Source organism: Aspergillus tubingensis (genome assembly GCF_013340325.1).
Source record: "Aspergillus tubingensis WU-2223L DNA, scaffold_9, whole genome shotgun sequence".
NCBI lineage: Eukaryota > Fungi > Ascomycota > Eurotiomycetes > Eurotiales > Aspergillaceae > Aspergillus > Aspergillus tubingensis.
The window spans coordinates 2,884,967-2,907,716 of record NW_023336283.1 but is presented as its reverse complement, the minus strand read 5'-3'; the positions used below and the strand labels follow the sequence as shown (position 1 = coordinate 2,907,716).

At 51.9% G+C, this 22,750-nt stretch overlaps 8 protein-coding genes across 8 annotated transcripts; 5 read left to right on the top strand and 3 right to left on the bottom strand.

The window, feature by feature from the left end:
- Positions 1-1,458: 1,458 nt before the first annotated feature.
- On the top strand, positions 1,459-2,222 carry AtWU_09033 (LOG family protein; the record flags this gene model as incomplete). Its single annotated transcript, XM_035504141.1, has 2 exons — positions 1,459-1,499; positions 1,562-2,222. 2 exons carry the CDS (start codon positions 1,459-1,461, stop codon positions 2,220-2,222), a joined length of 702 nt encoding a protein of 233 aa, XP_035360034.1.
- Positions 2,223-2,641: 419 nt separating this feature from the next.
- AtWU_09032 (vacuolar protein sorting-associated protein 29) lies at positions 2,642-3,457 on the top strand (the record flags this gene model as incomplete). The annotated part of the gene is made up of 4 exons (XM_035504140.1): positions 2,642-2,698; positions 2,766-2,780; positions 2,858-3,271; positions 3,341-3,457. 4 exons carry the CDS (start codon positions 2,642-2,644, stop codon positions 3,455-3,457), a joined length of 603 nt encoding a protein of 200 aa, XP_035360033.1.
- A 794-nt stretch (positions 3,458-4,251) lies between these two features.
- Positions 4,252-5,085, top strand: AtWU_09031 (RNA-binding domain-containing protein; the record flags this gene model as incomplete). The annotated part of the gene is made up of 4 exons (XM_035504139.1): positions 4,252-4,320; positions 4,461-4,717; positions 4,778-4,865; positions 4,927-5,085. The coding sequence occupies 4 exons, from the start codon at positions 4,252-4,254 to the stop codon at positions 5,083-5,085; spliced, it is 573 nt and encodes a 190-aa protein (XP_035360032.1).
- A 2,465-nt stretch (positions 5,086-7,550) lies between these two features.
- AtWU_09030 (NEDD4 family E3 ubiquitin-protein ligase) lies at positions 7,551-10,596 on the top strand (the record flags this gene model as incomplete). Its single annotated transcript, XM_035504138.1, has 10 exons — positions 7,551-7,570; positions 7,682-7,704; positions 7,789-7,827; positions 7,886-7,991; positions 8,051-8,184; positions 8,259-9,471; positions 9,521-9,814; positions 9,862-9,999; positions 10,052-10,447; positions 10,497-10,596. The coding sequence occupies 10 exons, from the start codon at positions 7,551-7,553 to the stop codon at positions 10,594-10,596; spliced, it is 2,463 nt and encodes an 820-aa protein (XP_035360031.1).
- A 640-nt stretch (positions 10,597-11,236) lies between these two features.
- Positions 11,237-11,699, top strand: AtWU_09029 (GPI anchored serine-threonine rich protein; the record flags this gene model as incomplete). The annotated part of the gene is made up of 2 exons (XM_035504137.1): positions 11,237-11,436; positions 11,519-11,699. The coding sequence occupies 2 exons, from the start codon at positions 11,237-11,239 to the stop codon at positions 11,697-11,699; spliced, it is 381 nt and encodes a 126-aa protein (XP_035360030.1).
- A 539-nt stretch (positions 11,700-12,238) lies between these two features.
- AtWU_09028 (arylsulfotransferase family protein) lies at positions 12,239-14,102 on the bottom strand (the record flags this gene model as incomplete). Its single annotated transcript, XM_035504136.1, has 4 exons — positions 12,239-12,409; positions 12,471-13,583; positions 13,637-13,888; positions 13,947-14,102. 4 exons carry the CDS (start codon positions 14,100-14,102, stop codon positions 12,239-12,241), a joined length of 1,692 nt encoding a protein of 563 aa, XP_035360029.1.
- A 1,513-nt stretch (positions 14,103-15,615) lies between these two features.
- Positions 15,616-16,783, bottom strand: AtWU_09027 (uncharacterized protein; the record flags this gene model as incomplete). The annotated part of the gene is made up of 2 exons (XM_035504135.1): positions 15,616-16,354; positions 16,431-16,783. The coding sequence occupies 2 exons, from the start codon at positions 16,781-16,783 to the stop codon at positions 15,616-15,618; spliced, it is 1,092 nt and encodes a 363-aa protein (XP_035360028.1).
- A 337-nt stretch (positions 16,784-17,120) lies between these two features.
- On the bottom strand, positions 17,121-19,271 carry AtWU_09026 (uncharacterized protein; the record flags this gene model as incomplete). The annotated part of the gene is made up of 1 exon (XM_035504134.1): positions 17,121-19,271. The coding sequence occupies one exon, from the start codon at positions 19,269-19,271 to the stop codon at positions 17,121-17,123; it is 2,151 nt and encodes a 716-aa protein (XP_035360027.1).
- Between the last annotated feature and the right edge of the window lie 3,479 nt (positions 19,272-22,750).

The window sequence follows — 22,750 nt, the reverse complement described above, 5'->3', positions numbered from 1 at the left end:
GAGGAGTCAGTGGGAGAGGAAGGAGTCGAAGGAGTAGAAGGAGAGGTAGTCGGAGTGGAAGCAGTGCGATCGAGGGGTTTATATTCGATATCGTCGGGAGCCAACGAGTTCCTCTCGGTCGAGAAGGGAGTGTTAAGCTCCGGCAGCGGGAGTCGCTGATCCAGGTGCCTGGAAATCAGGCTCAATCGCTGCTGGGGAGTGCGTTTGGCCGCCAGGGTTGCTGATTGAATCGGCTCTCGACGGGAGAGAGCCTGCGGGGTAAAGGAAGATTGGATAACGATAACTCTCTTTTGCTTGTGATGGAGGGTGGAACAACCGTGGGTTTCCCTCGGGGATCGCCGGGCTTGGATGCAGTAATGCCAGTAATTGCTGTAATCTCTGTATTCTCCAGGCACAACTACTCACTCCCTATGGGACTTTTCCTAGTGCAATGACTGATTCCGGGTGATTTTATGCGATGGGTAAGATTGGAGACGATTTATGGGAATCGGTTTTTAAGAATTCGGGTTTTGGGGAAATAGTTGTATTTCCTCACGTTCAAAATTTTTTCCATTCCCCTTTTCCAAATTATTTCCCCTTTTTCCCTTACATTCTATCGGCCGGAAGACGCCATTCTTTCTCCAACCCGGGCGGACCCTTCCGTTCCACGATTTTCTCCGCGTTCAACAATGGCTGTGTCTGTCTTGACTCATACAAATGACATGACTAATTGACTAACTAGTGTAGTTTGACTGCACGATGGGGCCATTGTTGATTTACTTTGCATACTTCTGGGCACATTGAATGTCAGTTGTGTCTTTGTACAAATGAGACCTCAGTAACAGCCACAACCGGCGCAGTGACCCATACTACGCCGTCCTCCCTCACTGCAATGTCCATGTGGACGATCTCGGCCAATTCTCTGAAGATTCATCCTGGTGACTGACTTAACTAATTACTTACCCAAGATGTACCATCAGTCAGCACATTTCGCAGGTCTTTGTCCTTTCATTTGGAATTAGTGACCACCCGGACTGCGCAGTCCGGGCCTTCGGACTTCCCAACAACTGATTCTCCGATTCATAGCAGCAAAGATGAAATTGTCTTATTTTTTGGCCTCGCAGATGTATGTAGGAAAGCGCAAAGATGTCTGCCCGACTCTGCTGGATAGACAATAACCTGGTTGCTTACGGCGCCCACATGCTGTCGTGGAGGGGTGTTGTTGGTCTTCCATTCGATGCTGAGCTTCGGGGAGCCTTGGTTCTCTTCCAAGTGGGTCTGAGCCTCCAGCTGGACGACGACCTGCCATCCATTCCATGCAGTTTGTCTGCGTTCATTCTGGTTACATCAAAAGGAATAAATAGCTGTCCTATTCAACGTCCCTAGTCCATATCATTTCAACAGGATACTTGTCGGTTTACAGCTTGGAATCCCTTGAATCTTCTACCCCTCTCTTTACCCCTCCATCGGATCATCACAATGGCAACCCAAGAGCCTAAACCCGCAGTGGTCTGCGTTTTGTAGGCTGACCTCCCCCGGATACTTCAGTACTTGTCGAATGATAGTACTAATTCCCAATCAGCTGCGGCTCCTATCCCGGTAACTCTCCTAGCCATCTGGAAGCAGCTCGCGCGCTTGCGCAAGATTTCCACAAGCACAATGTGCAGCTGGTTTACGGTGGTGGTACCGTTGGTATCATGGGAGAGCTCGCCAAAACCCTGGTATCATTATCAGGACCAAAGTCGGTCCAGGGAATTATCCCGCAAGCCTTGGTCGAGGTCGAAGAAGGCTACAAAGGCTCAGCAGCAGACACGCAAAGCAAGGAAGGCAAGGCTGCTGAGCGTGTCGTGAACCAGTCCGTACAAGAATCCAACTTCGGCATGGTGACCATCGTCCCCGACATGCATACCCGCAAGAGATTGATGGCCCAGAAGGTCCTTGAAGGCGGTCCCGGGTCAGGCTTCGTTGCCCTTGCTGGTGGATTTGGCACCATGGAGGAACTCATGGAAATGACCACCTGGAACCAGCTTGGTATCCACAAGGCGGGCATCGTCCTACTGAACATCAACGGCTACTGGAATGGGATTCTCCAGTGGATCCAGGCCGCTGTCAAAGAGGGTCTGGTGAGCCCTGAGAATGCTCGTATCATTGCAGAGGCTACAAAGGTGGAGGAAGTTCTTAAGATGCTGAGGGACTATCAAATCAGCAGTGATCGTATGGCGTTGAACTGGGGACAAGAATAAGCGGTCGATTACTCAGCAATCTTCTACCAGCATACACGATACAACATGGCACCGCGACACCTCTAACCTGTATAGTTAAGAGTACTGAAATTGTCGCATAGAGCCTTCTATAATAGAACGACTTATGAATAGTTGTCCAGCCAAGTGACCTACAGAGGCTAACCCCGAACGGCTTGTAGGATAGGGCTTAGGGCAGCCCGGGGTGGCAGGCATCCATCGGCGGGCGTCCATAAGCTTTCCCCGCGGAGCTCCATCGCGCCGGAGGAGCAACTGATAGTCAATACGTAGCTTAATTTCCCATTACCGTTCCCATCACCGTCGCTGTCTGCTGTCCGCCTACCACTTCTCGCCAATCATACTTCCAAGATCACGCCCACTTGGAATGGGCCTTGAGTACCTGCTTGCTTGCTTCTTCTAGGATGACTTCCCGTCTAGTCCTGGTCATTGGTGACCTCTTCATCCCCGACAGAGCCCCCGTACGCATCCCCTCATCCCTTATCGCATCCTCGCAGGTTGACCTGTCTGCTGACTTGTACTCGCTAGGACCTCCCGGCCAAGGTGCGCACTTTTGCTCCATCCCTCTTGATCCTCCTCTCTGTTTCGCAATCCCCCGTTCTCGATTAACACGCGCACAGTTCCGGAAACTCCTGACGCCAGGCAAGATCGGCCAGATCCTCTGTCTCGGCAATCTCACCGATCGGAGCACCTTCGAATTCCTCCGACAGGTCGCTCCAGACTTGCAATTGGTCAAAGGCGACTTCGATGTCGATTCCCCAAACCTACCCCTCTCCAAAGTGGTGACTCACGGGAGTCTCCGCATCGGCTTTACTCATGGCCACACCATCATCCCGCCGGGGGACGCCGATGCCCTTCTGATCGCTGCACGCCAGATGGATGTCGATATACTGCTATGGGGTGGAACCCACCGCTTTGAAGCTTTTGAGTTGGAGGGGAGATTCTTTATCAACCCGGGCAGTGCCACCGGAGCCATGAGCACGGGGTACTGGCCTGAAGGGGAGGAGCCGACACCTAGTTTCTGTTTGATGGATGTAAGTCGCACAACTCTACGGGCTCGCTGCAAGACGCTTTACGTGCTCCATGCTAATGATGTATCGCAGATCCAAGGCGATGTTCTCGTGTTGTATGTTTACCAGCTGAAGACGGATGTCAACGGGGTTGAGACAGTCGCGGTCGAGAAAGTATCTTACCGCAAGAACAATATCCCTTCTTCATGAGTTGACGCTTTATAATTTCTTATTGTACATACATAGAACCAGGCACGATAATGATGTTCTTCTAACCTATGCGACTGTTGTTCATGTTGTTCATATTGAATTAGTTGATAGTGATGTATGGTTGCAATCCATGGTCTGTCCCGAACATGTCGCATCACGTAGGGCAGTAGCTGACGTATAGCATGATTCCTGCTGCAAATAAGACCCCTACCCAAGGAGATGATAGGTTCTATCGGCATTATACTGAGGACGCGGTAATTGCTACGGAGATTGACAGGCTCCTTGCTGTACGGTGGACATTCTTACGTAACTTTGATGTCCCCGAACCTAAAAGAATAGAAAAAAGACATTTACAAGTCTGCAAGCCTTGGAAAATACGTACGTAGCGATGGATTGAATCCCAACATTTGCCAATGCGACAGGAACTTGCCCGAGTCCTACTAGGGGCTCAGGATGATGTAGAGCGGTACCGACGGGAGTGGTCCAATGACAAACCTGCTAGGCCGGAAAGAGCAAGCAGTGACTTCGGCGTCGATCAACGCAAGCATCACATTTGGTTTCTGCACCCTCCAGTCACCTATCACCTATCTTACTTTCTCTACTTGAACAGGTCCTAGTTTAGTTCTAGGTGCCAGTCCTTTCTGCCCTTCTCGGACCTTTTATTTTTCCTGCAGCTTTCCCTCCCCCGCCCACTAGACCAGTTCCGCGGAAGCTATCGTTGCCGCTTGAGCTTTCATTGCGACTCAGTGACGTGAAGAAAAAACGACGCGACTCTCTCTACACCTCTTATAATAATGGCTACGGAAGAGAACGAGATCAAGGATGAGCGCCTGCAACACCAGGAGGAGGCTGGTGATGATGAGGTACGTTTGAACGGCTTGCGCTGAAAACCTGACGCTTGGTGCTTTCTTTTGCTGGTTTCTTGGCTTGCTTCTATTTGACTTTACGATTTGTCTTTACACTGGATCCAGCTAATGTGCCATTTCTTTTTTATGACTCTTAGGAGGAGATTGCGGCGATGAAGAAACGGGTAGCCGAAATGGAATCCGAGGCAGCGAAGCTACGCGAGATGCAAGCCACACTTGATCAGCAATCGGAGAACCTGCGTGAGGACAAAGAGGAGATCGACGCCCGGAGTATCTTCGTCGGCAACGTGGACTATGGTGCCTCTCCCGAGGAGATCCAGGCACACTTTCAAAGTTGCGGCTCAATAAACCGTGTTACTATCCTGCTGGACAAGTTCACGGGCCAGCCCAAGGGGTATGTTGCAGCGCATCCATCTGACAGGCAGGGAATTTCATATGCTGATATGATTTACAGATACGCCTATGTAGAATTCGCGGAACCCAGTTTAGTGGCTCAGGCCCTTGTCCTGAACGAGAGTGTCTTCCGTGGCCGGAACCTGAAGGTAGGTCGCATGATTGAGGCCACTGATCGATTGAATGATACTAATACTCTGTGGTTTACAGGTCGTTCCCAAGCGTACCAACCTGCCCGGCATGAGCCGCGGTCGTGGACGAGGTGGATTTCGCGGTGGTGGTGGTCGGGGGTACCGTGGCGGATTTGCGCCCCGTGGAGGATATCGCGGTGGCTACCGTGGCCGGGGTCGCGGCTATGCGCCCTACTAAGGGCATGGTCTGCTAGGAGGCGAAGCATGCGAGCGAATGTTAGGTGCAGACTCGACGTGGCATCGCGGTGGAGACGTCCGGTGCGACGCACAGGTCGAGGTCTGAAATGCACACATCTCTCTTGATCTAGTGAGGAAATCCTCTGGAGTTTATGGACTGGGATGTACTTTGTATGATAACCCTCGGGCAATCTCGGACTGCACCAGATGGGTGGAGCACTGAAGTCGCTTGTTTCCTTGTTGTGATATCATAAAGCCTACAGAGAGAATTTGCTTTACGACAGGAACCGTCAAGAAAAAGAAACTAGTCAAGAGGACGGACAATTGGGAATTACGGTCTTGGAACAGACAGAATAATGGAGCTGCTGTGAGTTCAGCAAAAAAAAGAAAAGAGAAATATGAGGCTCATAAAAAATCTATGTAGTAAAAGGCAGCAAGGCATTGGAATTGGCCATGCCAATAATAATAATAATACTGTAGGGAGCAAGGACGGAAGAAAAACAGGGAATAACGTCATGAGAAAAATAAATAGAAATAAATATAACTGAGTAATAAAAATCTACACCAATGAAGGACGGGATACCCAGCCAGAACAGCCCTACACTAAAACCAAATTACTACAACTAAGTACTGTGGCTTTGTCAATCACTATCGGCAAGGTCGGCATGATGTCGCATTTGGAGAGGGAATATCAAGCATCAAATAGTAAAGCGGGAAAGGGGGGACGGAGGAGCATCCAATCTCCGTCAGCAAGAGAGAGAGAGAGAGTCTAGAAAGGCCGACCCATGCGAGGCGCTGACGAGTTTATTCCTCAGAGCGGAGCAAGAGAGAGGGAATCATATCGCTTCCCTTCTTTTTTTTCTCTGCTACTTTTCCTCCCTTGGGTATTGTGCCCCACTGTGCTTGTGTAATTGACTGTAATGGTGTGAAGATATCATTCATTGATTGGTAAGTTTTAAGTTGGAAGAAGGAAGAGAAGGAGATGAACTGGAAGAGGAGGGGGGGAAGTGCAATTTTCCGTGGGAAGAATTTGGCTGCCTTGGAGGGGGGCGGAGGGATATATCTAAAATATGATTAACTTCCAGTATGTTGCAGAGTTGTGAAAGTGAAATTTGAAAATAGGCATCTATGTACTTAACTATTTATTCTTTATTGAGAGAGTATCAGTATTGAAAAAGTGACCGCGGGGCTGGTGTTTTTTGGGCGGAATTCCGGGCAGCCCAAACGATCGGAGGGAAATCATCGATACTACTATCTAGACTAGACTAGACTAGACTGGTTACTCAGTATTTTTGTAGTGACTGTAGCAAGTCACTAAGATTAACTTATTGTTTAGTATCAGATTGAAGCAGAGAGATTGATTGCATCTTCTACAGTTTATATCGCTAGAGATCGATCTATCTTTTTTTAATTCTGCCGGTGAAGAATAATAGAGAAGAGAGTCGTGCTACTTACTACTAGATACTACTACCACCACCACTAACCACTACATGACTCTAGTACATACAGAGACTAGAACAAGTTGTGCTTAGCTGCTTTGACGTCTCTCTAGTCAGTAATTAGTTAGTTAGTCGCTCGTCCTTTCTCTTTCCCTCCCCCTCCTTTCCCTTTCTCGCCACGACCATCGGAACAAGCACCAGGAGAAAAACCCACCGTTCATCCTCTGAATACTCGTGGACTCTTCCAGCCGGGCATCGTTCCCAACTAAACTTGACTAGCACACAAACGGGATACCCGTTAGTTTACTAGTTAGTAGAGGAAGAAGAAGAAGAAGATCCGCCTTTGCCCGCGCCAACCTTTCACTCGTCTCTCCCCTCCTCCCTGTTGCCTCCGGGTCAAAGTCCCACGACTTTGTCTCTGTGTGTGTGTTTGTGTGTCTCTGCCTTGTCTGCTTGACTAAGAAGTACTTAGTTAACTAAAGTTAGTTAACTTAGTTAAGTGAGTTACTTAGTAACTTCTTAAGTGGTTGCTTTGCTGCACCTCCCGGGCGAACCCCTCGCGGCCCCGTGATTGGCTCCCAAAGCGCAACGTCAGGACTGCCCTGCTCAGCCCCAAACTGGCCTGCGAGACTGACTGGAAAGACACTATCTACGACTGACTGACTGCCCGCGCCTCCTCCTTCTCCATCATCATCTAAACGCCTTCGCTCGGCCCGTTGGTTATCGTCATCCTCATCTTTTATCGTCCTTACTTTTTCTCTCTTTCTTCCCCCGTGCCCACCTCTCTCTCTCCTCTCCCCTCGCTCTCCACCCTCCACCGTTCGCTTTTCCCTTCAACCCCCCCCTCTCCTCTTCCCCCCCACGACTTTCGCCTGACGCCACTTCCCTCTCCCGCTGCTGCTTGGTGTCCGTGCCTGTCGACGGCGGTGGATGCGCACGCCGCGATTTACCTTTTGAGGCTTGTCCGGATCGGCCGTTTTGCTGCACTTAGAGGCGCGTCATTGTCTGCCTGTTCCCTCCCTCCAGGATGGGTTCCAACCTGCCAGCGTATGTGCATACCTCGGATCCTCCCCTTGCGTGATGTCTTGAACATCAACATCGTGTGTTCTGTATGTGCGTCGTGCTACCGACAGATTGCTAACCATCGATGACTTGCAGGCAACCAAATCTTCGGGTCACAAGTAAGCTTAATTCGGCGGCGAATCTTCGACGGCCTTGATGGGATATGGTGGAGACGATGTGAGACTGACTGGTTTGCTCGATAGTTATCGCAGCGGATGGGTTATACAAGCGCGATGTTTTCCGTACGTCCCCGCATTCGATCTACGGATAACTGCCAGCTGACATTTGCTTCGTCGATAGGATTTCCCGATCCCTTCGCTGTGGCCACCGTCGGGGGTGAGCAAACCCACACGACGTCGGTGATCAAGAAGACGCTGAACCCCTACTGGAATGAGATGTTTGACCTGTAAGGACCCGCTGGATTGTCTGTCTTCGTGGACCGACACTAATCACCGGTCCATGCAGCCGAGTCAATGAAGACAGTATCCTCGCAATCCAGATCTTTGACCAGAAGAAGTTCAAGAAGAAGGATCAAGGTTTCCTCGGTGTGATCAATGTGCGGATTGGCGATGTTATAGATCTACAGATGGGTGGCGATGGTGAGTCACGAGATTGGATGGTGTTCACCCCCTCTTCCGGTCGTCCATACTGACAGCGGTCTCGCGCCATTTAGAAATGCTCACCCGAGATTTGAAGAAATCCAACGATAATCTTGTGGTGCACGGAAAGCTCATTATCAACCTGTCCACCAACCTCAGCACCCCCATCCCGAACCAGGCCAATGGCCTGCATCGTTCACATGCTCAATCGTCGACCTCCAGTGGGCTCGTTCCCCAGGTTTCGAGTGCTTCGCATCCATCCGCCAGCCCAGCTCAAGCCGAGCCGTCCGCCGCCGCGTCGAACGTGTCGCTCCATCCCCAACGAGTCCCCTCAACCACCCGGCCGACCAGCACGGTAGGCCCCGTCAATGGCGCCGCCCCCCCTCCAGCTGGCCCTCAAGGTTCTCGCACCAATCTCAGTTCCTTCGAGGACAGCCAGGGTCGACTACCAGCTGGCTGGGAGCGACGGGAGGATAACTTGGGACGTACTTACTACGTGGATCACAACACGCGGACTACCACCTGGACCCGGCCGTCATCGAACTACAATGAGCAAACGCAACGCACACAGCGCGAGGCCAACATGCAACTGGAGCGCCGCGCTCACCAGAGCCGGATGCTGCCGGAAGACCGGACAGGGGCCAATTCGCCAAATCTGCAGGAGAGCCCGCAACCGCAACCGCAGCAGGCCCATACCCCGCCGGCCGGTGGCAGCGCCAGCGCTGTGTCCATGATGGCCACGGGAGCTACCACTGCAGGCACTGGTGAGCTCCCACCCGGATGGGAGCAGCGGACGACACCCGAGGGACGGCCCTACTTTGTCGACCACAACACCCGGACAACCACATGGGTCGATCCTCGGCGACAGCAGTACATCCGCATGTACGGGCACAATGCCAACGGCGGCAACACGACCATCCAGCAGCAGCCGGTGTCTCAGCTGGGCCCTCTGCCTAGTGGATGGGAAATGCGGTTGACGAATACGGCCCGGGTGTACTTTGTGGATCACAACACCAAGACCACCACGTGGGATGATCCCCGTCTGCCGTCGTCGCTGGATCAGGGCGTGCCGCAGTACAAGCGTGACTTCCGCCGCAAGCTGATCTACTTCCGGTCGCAGCCCGCGCTGCGCATCATGTCCGGCCAGTGCCACGTGAAGGTGCGGCGTAACAACATCTTTGAGGATTCGTACGCCGAGATCATGCGGCAAAGCGCTTCGGATCTGAAGAAGCGGTTGATGATCAAGTTTGACGGTGAAGACGGTCTCGATTACGGTGGTCTTTCCCGGTAGGACTCTTCCCTTGGCTGAGAAACGGCTAAATACTGACTGATATAGTGAATTCTTCTTCCTCCTTTCGCACGAAATGTTTAACCCGTTCTATTGTCTTTTCGAGTATTCCGCACACGATAATTATACCCTGCAAATTAATCCCCATTCGGGTGTGAACCCGGAGCACTTGAACTACTTCAAGTTCATTGGACGCGTGGTCGGGCTGGCTATCTTCCACCGGCGCTTCCTTGACTCGTTCTTCATCGGAGCGTTCTACAAGATGATGCTCCGGAAGAAGGTGTCGCTACAGGACATGGAGGGTGTGGACGAGGATCTGCACCGCAATCTGGCGTGGACTTTGTAGGTTACCTGTAATGTTGTTATGGGCCAATTCTAACGCTGCGCAGGGAAAACGACATTGAGGGCATCATCGAGTTGACCTTCTGCGTTGACGATGAGAAGTTCGGTGAGCGCACTACGATCGATCTGAAGCCCGGAGGCCGGGACATTCCCGTTACCAACGAGAACAAGCACGAATATGTCGAGTAAGTACTGTCTGCTACGTTATTAGCAATGTTGGCAAAGCTAATGAATTAGATTGGTCACGGAATGGAAGATCGTGAAGCGGGTCGAGGAACAGTTCAACGCGTTCATGTCGGGCTTCAACGAGCTGATTCCGGCGGATCTGGTCAACGTGTTCGACGAGCGCGAGCTGGAGCTGCTGATCGGCGGTATTGCAGACATCGATGTGGATGACTGGAAGAAGCACACGGATTACCGCGGATACCAGGAACAGGACGAGGTGATCCAGAACTTCTGGAAGATCGTGCGCACCTGGGATGCGGAGCAGAAGTCGCGTCTGCTGCAGTTCACCACGGGAACGTCTCGGATTCCGGTCAATGGATTCAAGGATCTGCAGGGTTCGGACGGACCGAGACGGTTCACCATTGAGAAGTCGGGCGATCCAATCGCGCTGCCCAAGTCGCACACCTGGTAAGCCCCTATACTCACGCAAGATTACAGCGCATACTAACTAAGCCAGTTTCAACCGACTGGATCTGCCGCCGTACAAGACGCACGACGTTTTGGAGCACAAGCTGTCCATTGCCGTGGAGGAGACATTAGGTTTTGGACAAGAGTAGACAGGTGATGGGTGATATTGCATATGACCTCTAGCATCGACGCAAGGCAAAACATGGTGTCCGAATAACGTTACGGACTATGCCTGCGAGGAGACGATCCGAGAGGGGACTATCTCTTTTCGTCGATATATTGTTCGGTTAGCAGGCAGGGCGGCAGTGGGCTTAGTGAACTGTATATAGTGTATTATTGCGGCGCCCGCAGCCATTGGGCGAGGTGTATGGAGTAGAATGTCGAATACTTCCAATTGGCATGATGTTCACCGATGTGTAGGTTTGGCAAGCAGCCAAGACGCACAGCATCTTCCCATATTCGACATTCCATGCCGAACTAATGATCAAGAGAATCGGTCTGGAAATTCTCAAGTTATGTACCCAGAAGAGAGAGTACTATATGATATGTCGTACGCCACCAATAATGAGCGGGTCAATACTACACCTGCTCCGTACTTTAGATTATTACTATGTGGGTGGTACTCGATACTCCATAGATATAAGACTGATACCTTTCCACAACAGAGTATACATCTTTAATCACTCTCAATCCCCAGATATATATACTATACTATACCCTTCCATCCTAATCACATTCCACCCACCACCAACACACCACCAAGACTTGAAACAGAAAGAAATAGACAATATGCAACTCAAACTGAACCTCATCTACCTCCTAACCCTGACCCTCGCCTCCCTCTCCGCTGCCTCTCCCGCCGCAGAAACCGGCGCAGCAGTAGCAGCAGGTACAGATTCCGGCGCACAACCCCCAGCGCCGACCTCTACTGGCAGTAGCAGCAGCAGCGACAGCGACAGCAGCAGTCCTTACCAACAATGCGCGAAGAAGTATACCTCCCTCCCTTTACCCCCAAACAAACCACACATACATACACATATACTAATGGAATAATGATTGTGGGAATAATAGTATCCTCGACGCCTGCCTCTCCCAAATGAAACCCCAAATGGACAAATGTTCCGATAATGATTGGTCGTGTTTGTGTACGCAGAGCAAGAATATGCTTACGTATGATACTTCCTTCCCCCCCATTCCATCTATACCCTATCTACAAACCACCATGGGAATTACTACTATGATATTAATATAAACTAACCCGGTGTTAATGTAGGTGTTACAACGACTGCCCCTCCGACCCAAACCATACCTCTGCGGACCAACAGAAAATGGAGTATTGTAATGCGGCGGAGGCGAATTCGCTGTATTCCACTTCTACTAGGGTTACTTCTTCTAGGACTGCCGTTGTGAGTAGTACCTCGTCTGCGACGAGTAGTAGGACTGCTGTGCCTACTAGTACTTCTTCGGGGGCGGCTGCGGCGGGGAGTGGTGTTAGGGTTGGGGAGGTGGGGATGATGGGGATGGGGTTGGCTGGGTTGGTTGTTGCTTTGGTTTAGGAGATTACTTACTTACTGTGTATACTACTATGTGGTAGGAGTGTAGTATGGTAGGGTTGAGGTGTGGGGATGATGTTGAATTGTTTGGAATGTATGTTAATGTTATGTGGTGGTAGGAGACGGTGGATGTAATGTTACTATTTACTTATTATCTGGTATAGATATTGATGGGTAATGTACGATGTGGAGGCTGAATAATGTATATGTATAATGCTTGCAAATGGGTATATGGGTATCAACGAAAATATCTCTCAAAAATCGACTGTATGCGTTTCCTCGCCCTCCATGCTCCTACTACCACTGCTCCCGTGGTGAATGTCCCTACGAGCATCCATTGGAATGGTCGTTCGGAGAACACGAAGAATGAGCTTGTCGAGCCGTCATCGATATCGATATCGGTTAACTCCTGTTTGTATCATGTTAGCATAATCCTGTACTTATATGTCAAAAGTGGCAGGGTGGCGTACGCATCCCTCAAACCCCCTCGTCACGCCCATTTCATTCCCCTCCAAATCCACCGCCATCAAGCGGAAATATCCCTCTCCTATCAAATCCACCTGCGTCTCGAATCCCTCTTTCGGCGTATACGCAACACTCTCAAACTCATCATCTCCCGCACTGGCATTCCTCGCCCGCTGCAGCACCCACCCTGCAATATCCGTCGCCCCGTTCCAGCTCACATATGCCGTGTCACCCGCCTCGTCGACCGCCACATCCGGCGGCACCCGCGGCCGTCCAACCCAGTGGAACTTTTGCGCGCGGTACGACTTGATCCATCCCAACCAGAAGAAGACGCGCGGCCCCCAGTGAAAGTCGCACAGCACTTCGCCGTCCACGGTGAACTCGGTGTACGCTGATGGCTTGCCCCAGCCGATGAAGACATGCCCGGTCCGGGGAAGCACCTGCAGGCTGCCCTGGGAGTGGCTGCTAAAGGAGCCGGGACTATCGTAGACGTGCAGGGTGTTGGCGGTCCAGTCGTCGAAGTTTAATTCGATCATGAACCCGCGGGTGTGGTCTCTAGTGTTGAGATGCTCGTGCGCTCCGTTGTCGAGCAGCGTGATGACTGTCTCGGACTGCCAGCGTGCGTCGTGCTGCCAGGTAATTCCCGTGGCGGACTTGTCCGGGGATATGTCCTTGAAGGTATTGCGTTTCCCGCCTAGCACCCAGAGGATCTCGCCCCAGGGGCTGATGCAGGTGACGGTGTGCATGTAGCGGGACGAAACGAGGTAATTTCCGTTGGGGTGCTTGTCGATGCTGTTGATGTGGAAGAAGTCGTAGGCGTCGTGGGCTGTTGGGGCGGAGCCTTTCTCGCCGAGGGGGTAGTAGGATTCGTCGATGTCGTAGTAATCGCTCGCTCGCCATTCGAAGAGCAACTCGCCCGTCGCAATGTCTATCTCTTGGAAGAGTCCGTCGTAAATCCAGCCGTCTTCGGGTCCGTCGACGGAGGAAAGGTCCGCCTCGCAAATGTCGTAGATGGTCATGAGCGCGGTGCCCTCGTCGGTGATTTTGAATTCGTGCACGTCGCCGGTATATCCGTTGGCGGGGGATACGATGTAAACGACGTCGTAGGAGGAATTTAGCTATGAATGATAAGCTTCGATCAATGCCAGTCAGTCATGCAGCTGCTACCTACCATGTAATATTGGCCGAGTCCACGTGTGCCGTCGTCATCGCCCGCCCAGAATGTCAGGTAATCCTCCCCCATGTAGCGTTGGACTTTGAGGTCCATGATCTGGCCGAATTCCCGCTCAATCCATACCAAATTCCCCTGGCTGTCGTAGACTAGCGGCCCCGGGTCTGGGTATGAATGGCCGCGAGGGCTAAGAAAAACGTATCCCTCTTCACATCGCGGGTCCCAGCGCAGGACATTGACCTCGGGGGATTCCTGATCAAAAGACTCATATTTCAGAGTGGGATGAGGACCCAGAAAGCCCAGGTCATACCAGAGGCCATGCCATGAGAAGGCCGATGCCAGTATGGGCCACAAGGCCCAGAGAACCAGCAGCACGGCCATCTACGGCAGATTGAAGCAGCACGACAGGGCAGGTAGTAGTCAATGAAAGAGAACTAGCCTGCCAGAGGAAGAAAGAGTCGTGCATGGCGGCGACGGAGAAAAAGGCGATACGCTGCAAACGGAGAGAGCGAGTGGGCGCGGGCAGTTAGGAGGTGGGACAGAGCATGACGCGGATAGTCGCAAATCATGGACCGAAGCCACCCAACGAGCGAACGGGAGAGAGGTTAGCCGGGCCCCAGACGTTCGTGTGGATGCAGCGCTAGACTGGAGTGGGATGACAGATTCGTAGGCATGTTGGCATTTCAGGATGAATTGGTGGGAGGCGGATCCACTGGTGGCAGCGCTAGTAGTGGAGAACCACGCGGACGGACAGTTGAAAAAGCCAATTATAGTGGGATGTGATGAGAAGCATCCAAGGATTCGGAGTCGGAGAACCTTATCGCGTCGGTTATAATAAAGCAGGACGGAATGGAATTGGTACGGACTCGATAGTAGAAAGTTGAATGTGGAAGTCTGAAAACGGATGGCGTTGCGAATGCGGCACTTGAATAGTAGTACTAGAAGAGAACGCCAACAGGACAGGTGACAGTTCGAGTACGTATGCTATGCACGCCACTGGAGTTGCAGATGGCGAAATGGATCATGATGGATAATAATATACCAGTTATCAGGCAGCATTAATCTGGCGACCGCGCAATCTCTGGCTTCCCCGGCGGTTTGCTGTGCAGTTGCATCCAAGGATCGGTTTGCCATCGGAGAGAGAGAAAGAGACGATGCAAATGCCAACCGAAAACGGAATGCATATCATGCCAAGAATGATAGTATAGTTGAAGCAATTAAGGAGATGTTTCAGAGCCAAGAATGAATCCAGTTTAAACTAAACCCCTGAGTGTGACCCTACTCACGTGATCATTGCCCATTTCTTGCCCCAGTCTCCTCCAATCTATAAACAGTGCTATTTGAGGTAGTAGAAGGCACAGCAATCCCCAGAAAGTAGCTACACCACTCGTAGCACCCAAGCCAGGCTGTCATCAATCATGGCAGCCATCTGTACACATGAATTCTTCACTTGGTATGGGCATAATATAGTTCTGCAGCTTCCTTGGCCCGTTGAAGTCTGGTATGTATGTATCCTCATCTCCCTTGTTCTAGGGTTCCCCCACGGCCAGAAATTCCCTTGTGGGTCGTTCTGTGGATTCACCCATCGTCGGGGGAACCTCTGGCATGATATTAAGCATGTATTCATTAATAATGAGAAGCTGAATCATTCGTATTCGGGTTTACACCGTCAGGAGCTCAGACCCGCCTTGATTTCACATATTTGCGGGGACAACTAGACCTTCTACAAACATATTGCTGTGTATATTGGTTCCTAAACTAACTCTTGCTTAGCCAACTTCATTTATTTACATTAAATGAGATCTATAGTCATCTCGGTGGCATCTACACCCAAACAGGTGATTTATACCGAGTCCGAAGTCAACCTACGTATCTCATGCACGTCAATGGAGCAGCTGATGGCGAATGGATCCTAATCTTCCACTAAATGAGTACTTATCACAACCACAATTTCCATATCATATAACAATACTCCATAATCAAGCAGGATTGATCCTGCGACTGTCCAATCTCTTGCTTCTCCGTCTGCCTTCTCCTGTTGGCTGTTCATCCTCCAACTTTCTCTTTTCCCTTTTAGTAGTTTCTTCCTCTTCCTCCACCTTCATTCCCTCAGATCTCTTCTTATCACCACCACCACCATCCCCATCCCCATCAACACTCTGCCCACCCCCCAACAAAGCATAATAATACCTCACCACCAACGCCACCTTTTCCACATCCAACCCAGACACTCCCTTTTCTTTCCCTTCTAACCTCTCCTTCAACCCTTTCACCCCCTCCCATAACTCTCGATACTCCTTCATCGTATACTTGACATTCAACTCGCCATTCAACCGTTTATACACCCCTCTTTTAACTCTATCTGCTGCTTCAGCCTCTGCTTCAGCCTGAGCCTCTCCCTCCCCAGAACCAGAAGTAGAAGGAGACGGAACCTCCTCCATACAAACCCACAAATACACATCATCGCTATAAAACGGTACATCCGCAGTAGAAGCAAGCGACAACACCAACGAAGCCGTAGCCACTCCCACGCCTCGTAACGCTTTCGTCAGGATATCCAACGCTTCGCTTGGAAACTTCTTCTCCTCCTCATCACCTTCCTTAGAAGTATGATGGGCGGTGAGAGCTTTAAATGCCTTCCCTGTAGCATCCCTAACCACAGCCTCTGAATTCGAGCGTATCATGCCTAGTAATGCCGGACGAAAGGTGCCATGTTGCCTATCCCCAAATCAGTACCATAATCATCATCATGTTATATAAAAGTATATTAGATGAACAGGGTAGGGGGTTATACATCTTCCACTCCATCAACTTCACCAACTCGTCTTTCTCCAAGTACCCATTCCCATCCTTCTCTGCTCTCGTAGCAACCATCCCCGGTAATCCCTCATACCTAAACCCATCGAGAGCCAAGAACTCATTAGCTTTAGCAGTAATGAACTCTTCTTCTGCTTCTGATCTCGTGCCTGTTGCTGTCCAGGATGATTTCTGTTTTGTTTTTGGTGCCGCTGCTGCCGCTGCCCCTACCGGTTTGCGCTTGATCTTGGCGGCGGCTTTGCGGCGGGAGAGAAGGTCCACTTTTTTTGGGTAGAGGGATAGGAGGTGTTGGAAGGTTTGGGGGGTGATGGTTTGGGGGTGGAGATCCATTGTACTTTGTATGATTATTGGTGTGTTGGTTCTTTTGGGTAGAGGTAAGATGGGGGATGACGGTTGTGGTTGTTTGGGGATTATGGAGCTGCGGATGGTTTGGCCGCTTCCGAGCGGTAGGGCAATCTACAATCTAGTATTCCAGAGTTCACTACAATGTAGGTAAATTCCAAGCATTTAATACAGGCGTCTACTAATCATCATATCCGCCATCGCTAAAACATCCTAAACCCCGGCCGCTCGCAAAATTCCTGACCGCAATTTATCAAGTACCTAAAGTCCATACATGAAGGAAAGGAGAGTATCCTCATACATTAAACACGTGCAAATCTATCGTTTATCGTCCGCTAGGCCGGCGCGGACTGTCCTTCTTGCCCTTGGCAGGGCTCGCATCCGGGCTCGCAAAGCTCACGCGCTTCTCATCCCGGCTGCGACTCAATGGTCCCAGTGAGGCCGACATGACCCCTTCTTTCTTCTTCTTGTTCCGGCGCCGGAACATGCCCATGTCCGACTTGGCCTCTGGCGGCGTCGTGGACGTCGTGCTGTCCTCGTCGTCCTCCACGCCAATATGACCGAAATCCTCCTCCGCATCACCCGCCTCCGACGAGCTAGGCCCAGGGCTCTCCGAATCCGAGGCCGCTTCATAATCGTCGTCATCACTGACGAGACTCGGCGCCTGGTTCGATTCCATGGTAGTTGGGCTGAGGTTGGACGAGGGCTCGGTCCCGTCCACCTCTCGCAGCCCGTCGAGCTGCGGCGGCCGGGACACCGCTCCATAAGGAGATTGATAGGGAACAGGCTTGGTCGGGGTTAATGACTCAAAGGAAAAAGGGTTGTGACTCGTTTTATCGAGCCCCTTGCGGCTGCCCGGGCGCTGGGGCGCAGTCTGCGAGGCCGTGGTCCGCATGGGTTGCCTGCCCGCACGGACTGCAGCCGCCTTCTGCTCGTGACTCATCGCTTCCGGTGGTGCCACAGACTCGCTGTCCGACTCGCCATCGTCCGAAGAGTACTCGCCGAGATCCACTGTTGTCTTTGCCTCCCCGACCAACCGATCAAGGTCAAGCCCCACGCCCCGGGACTGCATGAGAGACGACAGGTGAGGGGTGGCGGGCGAGCCCATGAACGAAGTGTGACTCGAAGTGGCAGCGGCAGCAGGTGTGCTGCGGTGGTTTTCCAACTGGGGACGGGCAGCCGCACGAGGAGTTTCCACCCCGGTCGATGCCCGTCGACTCGGGCAGGATCGCTTCCGGGGACTTGCGTTACCGCCCGCGGCTTCAGACGCAGAGGACGGTGTTTTAGATGATGGCTCAATGCCATGTGCAGTTCGAATCAGCGGGTGGACGAACCCGCCGGTGCCTGCTGTACTGGAGCTCTCCACCCGGCCGCCAACAACGGCGCCAGCCTCATCGACTTCAACGGGCTTGCCAGACTCCATCGCCGCTGCATCATGGCTGGTATAGTTCCGACTATGTGCAATGCGACAATGGTTGATGAATCCTTGGGTGCTGGAGAAATTGTCCCGACCGCAGTCCAGACACACCAGCTTGACGAGTACATTATCCGACTTTCGTCGAATAAGCATGGGACCAGCCTTGTCCTTGGGTGCTGGGTAGCCGTTGGGCAGAGCCTGGAGCTTAGCACTTGCCGAGCCGCGCTGAGGCCGTGTCTTGCCAGCCAGCGAGCCCAGATCGCCCGAACTCCCCCGCGTCGTGCGGCCTTCCATGAGAGGTAGCCCACTGAGAGGAGTATCGGGCTCAACTTCGCCACCGTCGAATCGGGGATCCGGTAGGAGCCATCTAGAGTAGTGGCGCGAGTAGGGACCCTCCACGACACCCCATGGCGCGGGAGACTGCGGCGCAGGTCCATTTTCAGGAGCCCAGACCGCGACACCCGTACCATTGCTGACCGACTGCGAATAGCCCGCCACCCTGGATCCCGGATATGGTATCTCGGCACATCGACGGAGTTGTTCCAGCGCGACCTGGCATTTGGCAATCTCTTGATCGATCAGCCTGAGCTCATTGTGTTTCAACAACACCTCCAGACTCAGCTGCGCTTCAAGGGTTTCGCGTAGCGTGTCCGTGTCGATCTTTGGGGAAGTGCCGCTCTGCTTCGTTATCTCCGAGGCATTTGTAATCGCGCTTTGACCAGATTGCGACGGATGCGACGACTCCGAGATCGGCTGGGCGCGACCGTCCGGCCCAGCTTGGTGCGACACCGTCACGGCGCTGGTGGCAGGTAGGGAAGGGTCTTGCTGAAGGCTGACGGGTTTTGAGGGCGCATCGTCGGCGCGCAGCTTGGTTGCGACCGGGGCATCTCGAGCGGGGGCGGAATCGCTAGAATCAGAGCGCTTGCGCTTCAACTGCGGTAAAGGCAGGCCACTGACGCCCGAGGCGGCGCAGTGCGGCGAGGTCGAGAGCATTTTAAGCTCCTCGGCCATCACCTTGTTGCCCCCGATAGCAGAGGACCAAGGAAGCAGGCGAAACATGCCATGCGAGGTTGAGCGCGGAAGAATGTAGAGAGGCGGATCTGCGCAAATGCGACGGGAATGCGACAAGTTAGAGGCGCCACGTAAGAAGCACGGTACAGTCGAAAGTTGTTTGCCACGCAGACCCCATGCACCTGTGCATGCAAATGCGATCTAAATCCGGGGGAGGAACGATGGAGTAAAATGAAGGGAAGAGAGGAGCAGGCAACGAGGGAATGAAGGTTGCCGCCGATCGGTCAGACGTCGTTGTTTGCGACCGGTGGGAACCCAGCAAGGGGGAGAAAGGAAACACGGGGGGAGCCCCAACAAGAAACGGATAGCCGGAGCTCCGACAGTAAAAGCATGCAACAAGGCTGCTGCGTGAAGACGTAAGATTATTGGATCAGACTGGGGGAAGGGAGTTGGAAGGGCAACTAGGATTGGTCGAAAAAGGAAGAGGGATATTGATGATAAGAGTCCGGGCTGTCTGGATCCCCAAGTATGACCAGATTAAGTTGGGAGGGGAAGAAGGAACAGGACAGGAGAGAGCGACCAAAAAGCAGTGAACAAAGACCAGCAGAATAATAAAGACCGGTCGGAGTTCTGGAAGACACAGCGAGAGCGTCCAAACTATCAAGCAAAACCTAAAGAGGAACCTCCTTCCCAGGCAGGTCACATGCACGCCGGGAAGGGGAAGCCAGCTGAAGCGGATCCACGGCTAGGCAAAGTAGTAGTAGCAGCAGTAGTAGTGATTGATGGGTGGTAGAAGTAAGAGGGCAACCCTTCCCAGTTCCCACGGGATGGTAATGGTAAGTAGGTTGGGCGGTGGCGTAATCTATTAATAATAACCAGTGGTAGATACTAGTTATTCTAGTGTGGGTGTGGATAGTAAAGTAGTTCGAGTGGAATGAATAGATAGCACCCGAAGCTAGTAGTAGTAGGTAGTCAAACCTAAGAGAGGGAGGGATCGAGAGGAGTGTTGTTGAGAGAGAGGGAGGGAGAGTACGGTTGGGAGAAAAGAGAGAGAAAGAATGGGAGGGAGGGGGAGAGAGAGAGAGAGAGAGAGAGAGAGAGAGAGGAGTACCAAGGGAGACGAAGGAAGGCGGACGTTGTCGGGTTAGAAAACGGTTGTGGTAATAGTAGCCAGAATAATAATCATAATCTTGAATAATTATGTTGATGTTGATGATGTTGTTGGTGGTGTTGTTCAGGTCAACCTGGAGGGAAAATACCGTTAAGAAAAAAAGGCGACTATTGGGAGATAATTAGGAACCCGATGAGAGGGGAATTTCAATACTTACGGAAGTCCGACCAGGGACCAAACCGGTTTGAGAGGCGAAAAAAGGTTAATTGGGAAGATGAAGGATTTTGGTTGAGTGGAAAGGGTAAGTAGGGAAAAGAAGTTGGGAGAAGAAGGAAGAACCCGGGATACGGGAGTGGAGGAAGTATTCAAGGGAGGGAGGCAGAAGAGGGTGGTGGTGGTGGTGGTGGTTTAGTCAGTCAGTCAGTTCAACTGGGGGGGAAAGAAGAGGAAAAAGAGAGATGGGATTAGTTAGTTATTCTCTCATCATGATTACAATATGTGAGTGTGAGTGACTACTTGTGACAGGGGAGGAAAACCGGGCGACAAAAGGACCATCCAAAAGCGAGATGCAGTACTAGAGTAGTACATACATACATACAGTACTACAGCTGCTGCTATTATTGATGGAGGAGGATGACACGTCGAATCACTGCCTGAACGAGTGGAGCCCATGATGTGATGCCGGGCCTGGACTGGGCCATGGATGCCCGGGGTATTGGCCGCGCTAACATCCGCTCTAGCAGGGGTCTTTTGCCGCCCACAAAGTACCATACATACACCCATACACCTATACACCCATACATACAGCGGGCGGGTTTCTATTCTTTCCAATTCCTACCCATACCCGTACTGGTATGAAACCCCCCGTCTCGTTACATTGCTGCATCTACCCGGTCAAGTACCCTCCGTCTGAAAGTTGAGACACTTTCAGGTAGATTAAACACACACTATTGTACTCCCCAACTGCCCTAGTTATAACATGGATTCTCGCTTCCTCTCTCCCAATCTGCTGGCTATGTTTGCCATGAAAGACATTCCTTTAAAACCCTGTGACACTCCCAGTCAGACATTTAGGCTACCACCACCACATTGCACTGCCTACCGATGCCAATTCGCTCATGACAACTCGTAGTTCCATGGATCTGTTCCTCAACCACCCGATTTTAGGTTCACTACACATGGGCATTGTTCCCTTCCCACTATCTGGCTCTCACTCGCTCTCGCACCGTCTGTCTTTCACTCCTTTTCCACCAGCAGATCAGACCCGGGATCGGCGGTTGAGCAAGGCTCGTTACATCATCCACTCGCGTCCTTGTCTGCCTATCATCTCCACCAGCCACAGCATAGCTTGCGATTGAGTTCACGCCAGCACTGCTTCATGGCACGCTTGCTCGTTGGTGCTCCACCCCCAGACGCCCCCTAAGGGATTCCTGCCAGAGGAGGGGCACTCAATACGAAGTCGCTCCCACAATAGGGGATTTATCACAATGTGCCACCGTCTATATCACAGATTTTAATGCCTGAGGCCGACAGCTTCCAACCCTCTCGCATCCAACATGGCCTGTCGCTTCATCCTCATTGCTGGGTTGCCGTTGACTAGCATCGCAATGACCGACTGAGAAAGCCGATTTTCAAACCTGCTTTTCAAGCACTCAAGCGGTTGACTGTCCTAAGATATAATCTGGCAGTGTGCTGACAGTATGCTTCCATCTGCTTTCGATGAGATTCATGCTGACGGCTTAGAGGCTCGAGGCGTTGGGTGCTCCCGGTTTATAACCACGGTAATCTCTTGGCCTCAGGTGCCTCTGCCGTCGGGACACCCGAGAATCTCACCTCTCATCGGACCTCATTATCCCGAGGCATGGAATTTCCGAGTCATCCTTCAAAGGGGATGATTTTGAACGTGTTGATCCTCATCTGAGCGGGAGGGGGCCGTTATTCGGATGTTTCTCAGGTGCCGACTGCAGAATAGATTCCCTAAGCCTATTTCCCCACACCCCGCACTACGCTCAAATTAATTCGTCATGCGGGAATTTTTGCGCGCCGGTGTCTACTGTTTATAGCTAGTGAAGACAATCTTCATGGCTCATTTAACCGGCGCTCGCTGTTATTGCTGTATTCGGTCTTTAGGTCAAATGACGGACGACCTTGGCCATATTGAGCTCCTCGGATGGCCCGACTTGGGACCTTGGCTTCCCTCGTCGTCGAATAACCTTTTGGCTCAGTGCTAAGCATCCTTCAACTCAGAGCTAGCTAAAGAATGGCTCGTCGGGTTATCCAGATGTCTCGGTCCGGGACAGAGGCCATGTGCCGGCAGCACAAGCATGGACGAGATATAAGAAGTGCTGGAACTATGCCGACAAATGAAGCTATACCACCGGTCCACACCATCCATCTCCTCTGAGACTTGCGCCCA